An 11,771-nucleotide genomic window follows, 5' to 3' on the forward strand; every position below is an offset into this window, starting at 1 on the left:
ATACGAGATCTAAATGTCAATTTTTAACATTAAATTATCCAAACAAGTAATCAACATTTTGATAAAACACAAGGTCCCGAGTTAATTTTAAAAAATAAAAGGTCCAAATAGGTAATCGGCTAAAATACAAAATTCAAAATGGTGTAAACCCTTAAGTAAAACATAAATTATATATATTTATATAATTTACTTTCTATAAAGAATTTTTAACACTTTGAATAAATACATAGTCCAAAAGTTAATTTTTAAAAATAAAGAGTCAAAACGAGTAATCGGCAAAAGTTTAGTATTCAGATAACCGATCTATCTATTCTTCTTTTTAACATTTTGACAAAATTTGAGGTCCACAAGTTTATTTTTTAAAATAAAGGTCCCACAAGTAATTGGCTAAAATACAAGGTTCAAAATGATGTGAATTCTTACAAAAAACATAAATTATATATAATTTACTTTTTATAAAGAATTTTTAACCTTTTGAATAAATATATGGTCCAAATGTTAATTTATAAAAATAAAGGGTCAAAACGGGTAATTGGCCAAAATACAATGTTCAAATAATTGATCTATCCAATCCTATATTTAACCTTTTGACAAAACACGAGGCCTAAAAGTTCATTTTTAAAAATAAAGGGTTCAAACGGATAATCGTCCAAAATAAGTCTTACACAAAACATAAATTTTCATATACATAATTTAGACTTTTTATAAAAAAAATCACGCAAAGCGTATAATAATAATAATAATAATAATAAATAAAAGCACACATACAACAAATTTTTTTAACTTTGTTTTCGGTACTTTAATTATTCAGAATTTTTCAAAATCTTACAAGAGGTTTGATATACAATGGACACCATTATGAAGAAAAAATTGTGGTCAATACGTCCTCACGTGTCTATATAAAGAATATGTTATATGAGTATGGTGAAAAATAATCCATGTTATAACAATCTCCTAAAAGTATTTTATAATATGCATATTTTTTACCACGTGCCACAGGACACGTACCTTGACTAATTCTAATAAAATAACTTTTTCATTATTATGGTAGAACCGCTATTCTTGCACAAAGTATTTAATAATAAAAGAAATTAGTAATTTTTTTATTATTTCTTTTATTTATTATAAATCTTATTTCATTTCATCTCTTTCTCATCCCACTGTTTCCATAGCCTGTGGTTTGCTCATTGTAAAGGTCATGCCATTCACCGGAGGCGCCACAAACTCAAATCAATATGAGAGACAAAACCCAGGAACATAATTTTGTTGAAGAAATTTCATCAAAAAGGTGTTAAACATTCATGAATTCAGAAGCCTCAGATTGATCTCCATGAGTCTGTTCAGAAAATTTTGGAGTGTTGAAAGGAATTAGATGAATCACAAGAAGCTGATGCTCAAGGTATGGGAAATCATTGAACACGAGATCAGTTCCCATTCGAAGAACTTTATGATAATGCTCACGAGCTTGGATTTTTTACTGACCAGAACTTCAATTGGGCATTTGGGATGCCTTTGTTTGAGATAAGATTTTGTTTAGGGTAGTGCTTTTGCATTATCCTTTTAAATTTGTGTGCAGGGTTTGAGATGATCTTCCAGCTGACTCTACCATTCCAATGATGATCAATATCTCGGTTGGCTTGTCAATTAGCAAGACATTGCACTATGTAGATTCATGCAAACAATCACAGTTGACTTGTCAATAATGTTGTCAATTAGTCTTTTCCATTTCCTTCCACCCCACTTTTACCGATAAGTCCAAAAACAAAACAAAAAAACTAACTTACTATATTTTTTTTTTTTAGAAATTTGCGGCAATAATAACTATAGAGTTAGATTTGTTGTACATAAATATTTATGTAAAAAATTTAGCGGTAATAATGTCGTTATGAATTTGGTGCAGACGTTGGTCTCTGGTTGTTAAGTCTAACCAAGGACTATGTAGCTGCCACATGACCGCACTTAATTGACCCAAACAATTTTTAATTTATTAAATATTTTAAAATTGATTTAAAATATAATTTAAAAATGATAAAAATAATTAAAAATTAAAATTAAATTAAATGCTAAACTAAAACTCAAATTTCGAATAACAAAATAATAATCAGTATTAAATAAAATAATTAAAAAAAACTATTTTCTTCTCTTGTTTCTTCGTTCTTCTTCACAGATCACACAAGTGATCTTCTTCTTCAAAGATGGTCGGTGACTCAACAGACGTAGGTGGCTGGGAGATGGCAACAGTCAGGGCTCATCAGGATGAAGGAGCTGGGTTCGTTAGGGGCAACAATTTGGGCTCGGTGGAAAGGAGTTCTTTGCCATGGTGCCGACAACCCAGCTTCGACTTCTCAGACTCCACTTTATATCTTTGGCTTCATCAACGACAGTCAATCTTCCCACCAACCATGGTCGTCCTCATCCAACCTAGAGATTTGTTTTTGAAAATCCAGATCTATTTTGGCTTTGTTTTTGAAACTCATATTTGTTTTGGCTTTGTTTTTTAAACCCATATTTATTTTGGTTTTGCTTTTGAAAACCCAGATTTGTTGGGTATATAGATGCTTCACATTGTCCGTCGACCCAGCCACGTCGCCTCCCTCCGCCCAGGTCCACCCAGCCATTATGCTTCACGTTTCCCGTCGACCAGCCATGGTGTCGATGGCCTCCAAGCACGCTCAAATCCCGCCGACCCATTGACCCAAATGTTCAAATTCTATTGTTGTCCAGATCTTTGTCAATCCAAATGCCAAAATCCTCCAAACATGCTCAGATTTGTCACAAAGTGAAGATGTCGAAGAAGAATCGTCAAAGAAGAAAGAGGCTTTTTTATTTTCTTTTGTTAATGATACAATTTTTTTAAAATCTGCTTTTTTTAAGATACGATTAGTTACTTTTTTTGTTAAATTTGATTAGATTTTTATTTTATTTAAATTTGGCCTTTAGATTTTATTTTAATTTAATTAAAAATTACATCTTGTTTTGAATTAAATTTTAGATTTTTTATTTAATTTTAAATTATTTACAAATTTTACTGCAAAAAAAAATTATTTAAAAATTAAAAAAATATTTTTAAAATATTTAATAATTAAAAATTATTTGGACAAATTAAGTGCAGCTACGTGGTAGCCACATAAGACCTGTTTAGATTGAATAGCCAGGAACCAATGTCTGCACCAAATTTGTAACGGCAAATATTATTGTTTTACATAATCTAACTACATATGTATTATTGCTCGTCTTGATTAAATATCAAATTCAGAAAACCCAGGCTTGATTTTTGAATTAATGTCAGTGTTAGTAAGGTACAAAAAATAAATCATGGTAAATTGTTGACATCTCAATTTCAATTCAATTATTTCTTTTATAGTAAAATAATTAAAAAAGTAATATAAACACTATAGCTACTTTTTTCTTTTCATTTTGAAAAGCAGTCCTAGCAAGAACTTGGCATGTCAATTAATTATTCTACATTTAATTCCTATCTTGTAAATTTCCCTTGTCTTGATTAAATATCAAATTCAGAAAACTCACGCTTGATTTTTGAATTAATGTCAGTGTTAGTAAGGTACAAAAAAGAAATCATGTTAAATTGTTGACATCTCAATTTCAATTCAATTATTTCTTTTATAATAAAATAATTAAAAAAGTACATAAACACTTTTAGCTACTTTTTTTTTTCATTTTGAAAAGCAGTCCTAGCAAGAACTTGGCATGTCAATTAATTATTCTACATTTAATTCCTATCTTGTAATTGAAAATCGCATACAGAACATGTCAAAACAAGTCCTAAAAAATCAAAACCAGGAGCCTTTTGGAGGTGTTAAGGAACCATATTCCTCAGCGACTTACTCTCTTGAATCATAAAAAACAACCAATGAAACTTCAATTATTATTCATTGCTATATTCTGAGGCACTTGAATACTCACCATGTTCTTCGAAATACTCGATTAATCGTTTCAGGAATCCATCACTACTTACAGTCTCGGTGTCACAGACAAGACTGCACTGCCTTCTTGCTCGTGTCACGGCCACATTCATTCGCCTACGGTCACTTAAAAATCCAACCTGAAAGATGTTGAAAGTTGAGAAGAAGATTAATTCATTTCTAATATAAAGAGTACTGATGTGACAGCGATACTGGAGCAAACAAACCTCTTTCTTTGAGTTTGATCGAACCATTGAAATAATGATCGCTTCCTTCTCCCTACCTTGGAACCCATCAACTGTTGAAATTTCCAAATCCTTTAACTTTTCATCATTGCTTTTCATCATTTTCAGCAAGACAACCTGCAGCAATACCAGTTTCACAAGGAAAAAAATGTGTGTTACTGAAGCATTGAGAATTAGAACTATTGAATTGGACACAACCACCAATCATCTAGTGCCCAATGTAATACTTAACACAATTCAATTTTAAATCTTAAGGCATAGAATTAGAACTATTGAATTGGATCTTATGCCTGTGCATTATAAGGAGTAATAATTCCAATATCAGAAGCCTGAACTCCACTTTGAACAAGTCGCTTTGCATGGGCCATGGCAACCTCAGCTTCACCCTCATTCAATGTGCTTTCTTCTTCATCCTTCTTTTCTTCCATGTCACAACTGAAGATACACGTATTAGCCGAGCATGTTAGTTAAATATAAAGTGATTTTACACTTTTAAATTACAGACTTCGGAAAACAAAATGGTAACCATTCATCAAGTATCACTTCGGGTGTAATTTCATATTACCGCTGCAGGTTTGTTGCAACTTTAGTTTAGCCCTTCACTTGTGAGCACTAAATTTGTGAAGCTCAAAACTTAAAAAAAAAATTGAGTGGTGAAATTTGTTCTTTAAGGTTATTATAGCTTGTTTGCAAGAACTCGCTAGAGGGTATATTAAAAAATGAAACTTTTAAGGCACAGAAAAAAATACCCAGCTGAATCTATGAGAAGAAGAGTTGGTTCTGTGGAAGAGGTCTTCTTTGCATCCTCAAGATCGTAAAGCATATGCGCGGCAACACTTGAATGGGCTTTAACCTGTAGAAACAAAAGCCATACATATACCAGTATTTGTTCATTCACCAAAGAGTAGTTCTCAGAATTAGAGATTTGATGAAAAGTTACATATATATATATATATATATATATACACACGTCCAATTTATGATTCAGACATGATCGCACCTTACTGTTGTAAAGTTCTTTAGATGACCAATCCATTATAAGCTCATGCATTCGGTACTGGACAGTGAGCATGGACATGACGTCATTTCCATACATGTCCGCAAGGCGTTCAAACAGGGTCCTACCTAAACCTTTCTTTTCTGCTTCAATACTTTGGATGGTTGGAGGAAGCTGAAGATGGTCCCCTGCAAGTATACATCTTGAACCCTAAAAACAATAAATTAAGATCTTTGAGTGCTGCTTGAGGTAGCAGTACATATTTTACATGTTTAATTAAAATTTATCAATAGTTTGAATTTCACCCAAAAAAAAACTCTAATTTTGATAGATATTATATTACAAATTCACAACAAGAGCTTGACATATCACACAACCGGGTTTGTAAGTAAGATACATAAATTTATAAGTGATAAATTGAAACTATAATGATCCATTTATTATGGAAGCAAGTAAAATGTTTTGTATGTGTGTGTCTACAAATTACTGTTACCTTTAATAGAGCTATCCAGCATTGTATCTCAAGGGCCTGAGCAGCTTCATCGATAATGATCAAATCAAATGAAGTTCTATCCAGCTTATGAGAAGAAGCTCCAGTCAGAGTTGTTAACACGACATCTGCGTTTTTAATAACATCTGTCACAGCTAGCTGCTGCCTTTTACGCTCTTCTTTGGAAAGAGTTCTAAGCTCCTTCTGGATCTCTCTCCTTGTATTTTTGTCTCTGGTTTTCAGCAGCTTCCCATTTAGAGCCTGAAACAATCAAGTGGGGACAAATAAACATCAGACTCTAAATTTTCTCAAGATAGATTAGAAACAATGAATTTTGGCACAATGAGTACATTTGGATTTGTCTTTTATGTACTCAAATAATTTGATATCACAAATCCTGAAACACTTGGATGTAACTAGATTTAGACTGGAAGTGTTTCAGGTCCCAGATGAAGTTTCCTCAGCAATGGTCTCCTACACTCTGGATAATAAGCAGAATGCTGTCTATAACTAGTGTGGCCAGTACAACCTTAAGACAGATGATTAAATCAAGTAAATGCAACTCAGTCGTTGCCAAAGACGATTTTTGCTTGGAATTGAATATATGATCATACATTTGTGATGCTTCGAGTGATAATTGTTGGATCAGTACCTTCATTTCCTTCCGGATGTCATTAGCTAGAGAACTATTATCCCCTCGTAGAACCTAAAAGCAAAAGACCATATTCTGTAAGGGCAAATAGGTATTACATGGGATATAGCACCAGTAATAATAATTCAGTTAATTTTAAGGTTAAAACTGAAGTGGGTGAATGTAGTACTTAAACTTACAATTTACACAGAAACTTCTTAGATATGCAGTAATGACATGTTTGTATACACATGATTCTATTAGTCTTGCGAATAGGATGACATTCTAAAATATTTCTAAAATTTAAATTCTTATTACAAAGTTACATGACTAAAGCTTTTGTTTATAAGAATTAAGAAGTTTTCATATACCTGAGAATCCAAAGCACTCTCCAATACTTGAGGTAGTAAGCGTGCAGGATGGCCCACTCTCACCAACTTTACTCTAGAAAATAAAAAGAAAAAGAAAAAGTAGAAAAGAATGGTTAAGAATAATGCTACCTACTTGATATAACTGAAGCACTACAAAAGAAAAACCACTTGATGGAAACTTAAATTCTTGGTAAGACATTTCGATGATTCTAGCAATTTGACAGATGGGTTCATAATTCATATGATTTGGTCATCAGTAGAAAATAGTGTTTCTTAATGTAAGCCAAAATATAAATTCTAACCAAGACACAAGAGTTCTATTGGATAGCATTTTCAGAAAATAACATGAAGAAAAACAAGTGTCTTCTTGATGTTCAAATAACATCCAAGTGAATGAAATCAAATAGCATAGACTTACCTGTGACGAACAAGTCGCTCAACAATGTTGTCAACAGCAATATTTGAAGCAGCACATGCAAGAATCTTTGATCCGCGTTTCACTTCTTGCAAGATTATTTCCACCACTGTTGTTGTTTTCCCCGTTCCAGGAGGGCCATGCAACAAAAATACGTTCTTTGATGCCAGGGCCTTTGAAATTGCTTCCTTCTGTGGAAAGAAGAAAAAAAAGTGAAGCCAAAAACAGTGAAAAGGAAACCATAAATCAAGTATGGCATTTCCACGCACACATACACAAATCTATTCATGAAATATGCACAACTTCACAGAAATGTAGAACAATAGGTTCTTTGAATACCATAAAGGCAAAAAATCTCGATCTGCCTTGGAGCCCAGTACATTGGATCAACATAAATTAGGAAGAGGGTAAATATACATAGCTTACGTTTTCACAAAGAAAAAGTATACGGTTGTTATGCAAAATACTCAGTACATTGTTTTCTGGAATTACTTTCAATCACATAATCATTACCAGCTATGAATCCATTAACTTCATTAGTTAGTAACTATATGAAACGACGAGGCTGAAAGTATTTTCCTGAACCAGAAGCCACCCATGAAAACTTGAAAGGAAATTTTAGAGAAATTGCTACAAGAACATTCTTGACTTGAATAAAGCTAAAAATATTTTCTTTAAAAAAATAAATTAAAAAACAAAAAACTAACTGTTTGTCAACAATTTTCAAATACTGTAATCAAGACATGCGGTTTACATGGTCAGTTGATTGGTAACTATAAACAGATCTGGTTATGCTAGGATTATTGACCTGAGAATGATCCAAGTTAGAATTAAAGGGGCAGAATGTGAGGTCCTTCTTGGATACTGCCGGAGGTGTTTCTCCAAATAAGACAGGGATAAGATCAGAAGCAGGACCCCTCTGTATGCCTTTACTCAATTGTATTAGGGCATCCTTCATCCTACCATAAGTAACCTGTGACAGAAAATATCTAATGACTACTAAAAGGGAATTGCAAAACTTCGAGGGCTGAAACATTCAAATATCTAACCTCATTTGCCACCTTCTCTAGCCGCAAAGAACTATTTAACCCCTCTTCTGGGATGTCATCGAAAGCAACCGTAATTGATGAATCCTGTTCAGTACACACAACACACCAGCAGCACATCACATAAGTCAGAGCTCAGAGGAAGATATATTATTTACTTCAATACAAAATACCAAAAACATAATGAGCTACATTTCTATCTCGAATTTATAATTACCTTTAATCGGTAAACAACACCCTGTCCAAGAGCAGGGGTTCCTATATCAGCCTTGTTTGGCTTCATAACAACCACATCATGCGTACTAAACTGCAAGTTGGGGAGAGAAAAAAAAATTTCCACTTAATTTCAGAGGAGAAAAAAAACTTGCATCTTTATGAGTCAAACTCAACAACAAATTAATGAAAACAGTAATTTCTCACCCTGTGAGCAGGAAGAACATCTCCTTTATTAGACTGAAACTCAATAAGAGTTTTTCCCATTAACCCTGTCTGTTGAAAGAACAAAAGGCACAGCATAATAAGAAACTATAAGATGTGAGACTTCATTTTGTTACTAAGAAGATATACTGGAAATGAATAAAATTAACTAAAAATGAGTTCTATTCCAAGTGAAATCCAACGCATTTGACAGCTTCGACATCATTCTTACTGTAAAGCTTTGAAATTTGTTAGTTTCATCCACTTAACCTTAGTCAGAGTATCAAGAACAAAAATAAAATATATTTTATGAGATTTCAATAACTAACTTTTTTGCTTCCTCTTCCCTTATACCAGCTATTGGAGGTTGATCTAATAAGTATATAAACTATTATAATATATGAAATATATTAAATGAATACCTGAGCATCCACACATTTCAAGTTGATGATTGTTGAGCCTTTCTTTTGGGCAGTCTCTAAATTTCTGGTTGCGCCTGTGCTTATTGAGGCTGATATTTCAGCTTCCTAACAAAAATTTTTAAAAAAAAATTCACAACTTCAGAATGCATACAAGATACAACTCATTCCATAATTTAAAAAATAAAAAAAATCGATCTTTTTTATCTAAATAACAGGAAAATCCCAAATTTGGTCTTCCATGACAAAAATTTAGATTAGAGAGAAACCCAGTTCGATTATATATAATAAAGATACTATCTTTATGGCGCATTATCACAATCGAATTGAGTAAAAAAAAAAACCTTTTCCATGTCAATAAGAGGAGCCATGATGGAGACAAATTGATCGAGAGTGATAGCAGGTGATTTCATCTTGGCTTTCCCTCCCTCCATGGCTAATTGGTGTTTGTTTGGAGGGAAAATTATAGAACTTTTTTTTAAGGAAAAAATTATAGAACTGAGTTGTCCAGATAGCATACTCTACTTTGAGACGTTATGGGGAAGAACACATGTGGTAGTGTGCGTATTGTGAGTGATCGTGACCCTCCATTTTTGGAGCACGATCTTTTGTGGTCTCCAAACCTACTCCATCGTATTCAAAGGGTAAGTCCACATATTAACGGGAAACTACATTGAATAACTCTATTAATATCATTATTGATAAGTATATGCCACGTTTTTTGTTTCTCACACATGTAACCCTTTAAGACTAAAATACTCTTACAGGGTTAATTAGTGAAGAGATAACCTAAAGATGTCGTGAAGAGATTAGATTGACTTTCTTTCTTCCTAGTCGTGGTATACCCTTGCAACATGGAAGCTTGCATCGTCATCAACGGAGTTGAACGCCTCTGCAACAACGAACCCCGTCATCGTTGACGAAGTTGGCTCTACAACATCGAACTATGTCGACGTCGATGAAGTCACAAGTCTTGGACAAAGTGCCTCCCTCGTCGACGAAATGCAGCCAGTCATCCTGGTCCTCACGGTTCACTGGCGTCGTCTTCCATTGCAGCGGCTCCTTTTATGTGTGATGTGTATTATGTGTGAACCAATGGTGAATTAGGTGCGAACCAGAAGTGAACTTGGTGTGAACCAGGTGTCTGAATCAACTATGAATTAGGTGTAAACCAGGGGTGAACTTAGTGTGAAACAAGTGTGAATTAGGTGTTAACCAGGTGTGTGAATCAACTATGAATTAGATGTGAACCAGGGGTGAACTTGGTGTGAAGCAGGTGTGAATTAGGTATGAACCAAGTATGTGGATCAATTGTGAATTATGTATGAACCAGGGGTGAATTTGGTGTGAACTAGGTGTGAATCAAGTATGAATTAGGTGTGGACCACAGGTGAATTAAATGTAAACCAGAGATGAATTAGGTGTGGACCACAGGTGAATTAAATGTAAACCAGAGATGAATTAGGTGTGAACTAGGCGTGAACCAGGTGTGAACTTGGTGTGAAACATGTGTGATCCAGATGTGAATCAGGGGTGAACTACGTGTGAACCATGTTCCTAATTTATGGTGATTAATGTGTGAACCATGTGTGAATGGCATGTGAACGACGTGTGAACTATGTGCGAACATAGTAACCTAAATCACGAAATCAATCGAAAATTTGTCATCTCAACATAAAATTCTTTATTTTCACAGATTTTTCAGCCCGTAATAGTTCAAAATTTTCATATAAAATATTACATAAGATACTCATAACCTAAAAATAAAAATAAAAAGAGATACTCATTATCAAATCAAAAGTTTCAAACTTCTTCAACTTTGGGAGATGCTCTCTTTTTAATATTCAATCTTCTTCAACTTTGGTGAGAAAAAAAGAGTTGTGGTAGATAATGTCACTTTCCAAATATTGGTGAGAAGAAAAATGGTGATGATCTTTGAGATTGGATAATTTGCGAGAGAAGAGATGTTTGCTCTTTTTGGTGAGAGTAGATCCTCTTGGTGGTTGCTAGGTACGTGCAAGACAAATAAAAGAGAGAAAAACCTAATATTCATTGAGGGGTATTAATGTCTTTTTAAGTGCCTATAAGGTCGTTAATGAAAGAAACATTAATTAGGGGTTAGGGTTATAAATATAGGGTTAAAAATGGTCAATCCATGTAGTTTCCCTTAACATTTCATTGCTTCATTATTATCTTAAACATATAGGACAAAATGTTATTTTTTTCCTCCACATTATAACACTTGTAGGCTTTTGATTCCGAATTTTTTATTTGGCAAAAATACCTTCGAACTATAATACTTGTAGACTTTTGTCCCTTCTAACTAAAATAATAACAGTTTGCTGATGTGGCAGTTACAAATGGTATAGTTTGGCAGTATTTTTGACAAGCAAAAAATTTCACTGGCAAAACCTAAACCCACTTGAAAAGTCTCAAATACCCTTAACACAAATTAGGACTCTCTTTTTCTCTTCTCCCCTCTCTTTCTCTTCTCTTATCTAACGATTTTACAGCCACAAACAATCATCAATTTTTGTGTTCTTTCTTCTTTCTCACCTCACTTATGTAATGCAACTACCACCTTCATCTAATTCAAATTTGTGTTTTTTTATTAAAAAAGTTGTCAAAGTTGAAAGAAAAAAGAGGTTTTGATAATGGTTAAGTGTTGTTATTGTTTTATAGGTTATGGGTATGTTTTATAATAGTTTATAGTTATTTTTCTAACTCATCTGGGTTGAAAAATTTGCCAAAAAAATGAATTTTATGTTGAGATGATGAATTTTTATGTGATTTCTACAATTTAGGGTTTTCATGTTC

At 33.2% G+C, this 11,771-nt stretch overlaps 1 protein-coding gene and 1 long non-coding RNA gene across 2 annotated transcripts; one reads left to right on the forward strand and one right to left on the reverse strand.

The window, feature by feature from the left end:
- The first annotated feature begins 1,983 nt into the window (after positions 1 to 1,983).
- LOC133831086 (uncharacterized) lies at positions 1,984 to 3,393 on the forward strand. Its single transcript, XR_009892385.1, has 2 exons — positions 1,984 to 2,405; positions 2,539 to 3,393. It is a non-coding gene; the product is annotated as an uncharacterized LOC133831086 (long non-coding RNA).
- A 183-nt stretch (positions 3,394 to 3,576) lies between these two features.
- Positions 3,577 to 9,586, reverse strand: LOC133831085 (uncharacterized). Its single transcript, XM_062261255.1, has 15 exons — positions 9,299 to 9,586; positions 8,958 to 9,062; positions 8,539 to 8,607; positions 8,336 to 8,425; positions 8,122 to 8,205; positions 7,881 to 8,045; positions 7,076 to 7,263; positions 6,658 to 6,730; positions 6,308 to 6,361; positions 5,659 to 5,916; positions 5,169 to 5,375; positions 4,918 to 5,021; positions 4,459 to 4,603; positions 4,151 to 4,285; positions 3,577 to 4,063 (listed from the first exon to the last, which is right to left on the reverse strand). The coding sequence occupies exons 1-15, from the start codon at positions 9,470 to 9,472 to the stop codon at positions 3,887 to 3,889; spliced, it is 2,028 nt and encodes a 675-aa protein (XP_062117239.1). The 5' UTR covers positions 9,473 to 9,586; the 3' UTR covers positions 3,577 to 3,886.
- Positions 9,587 to 11,771: the final 2,185 nt, after the last annotated feature.

Source organism: Humulus lupulus, chromosome 4 (genome assembly GCF_963169125.1).
Source record: "Humulus lupulus chromosome 4, drHumLupu1.1, whole genome shotgun sequence".
Classification (NCBI taxonomy): domain Eukaryota; kingdom Viridiplantae; phylum Streptophyta; class Magnoliopsida; order Rosales; family Cannabaceae; genus Humulus; species Humulus lupulus.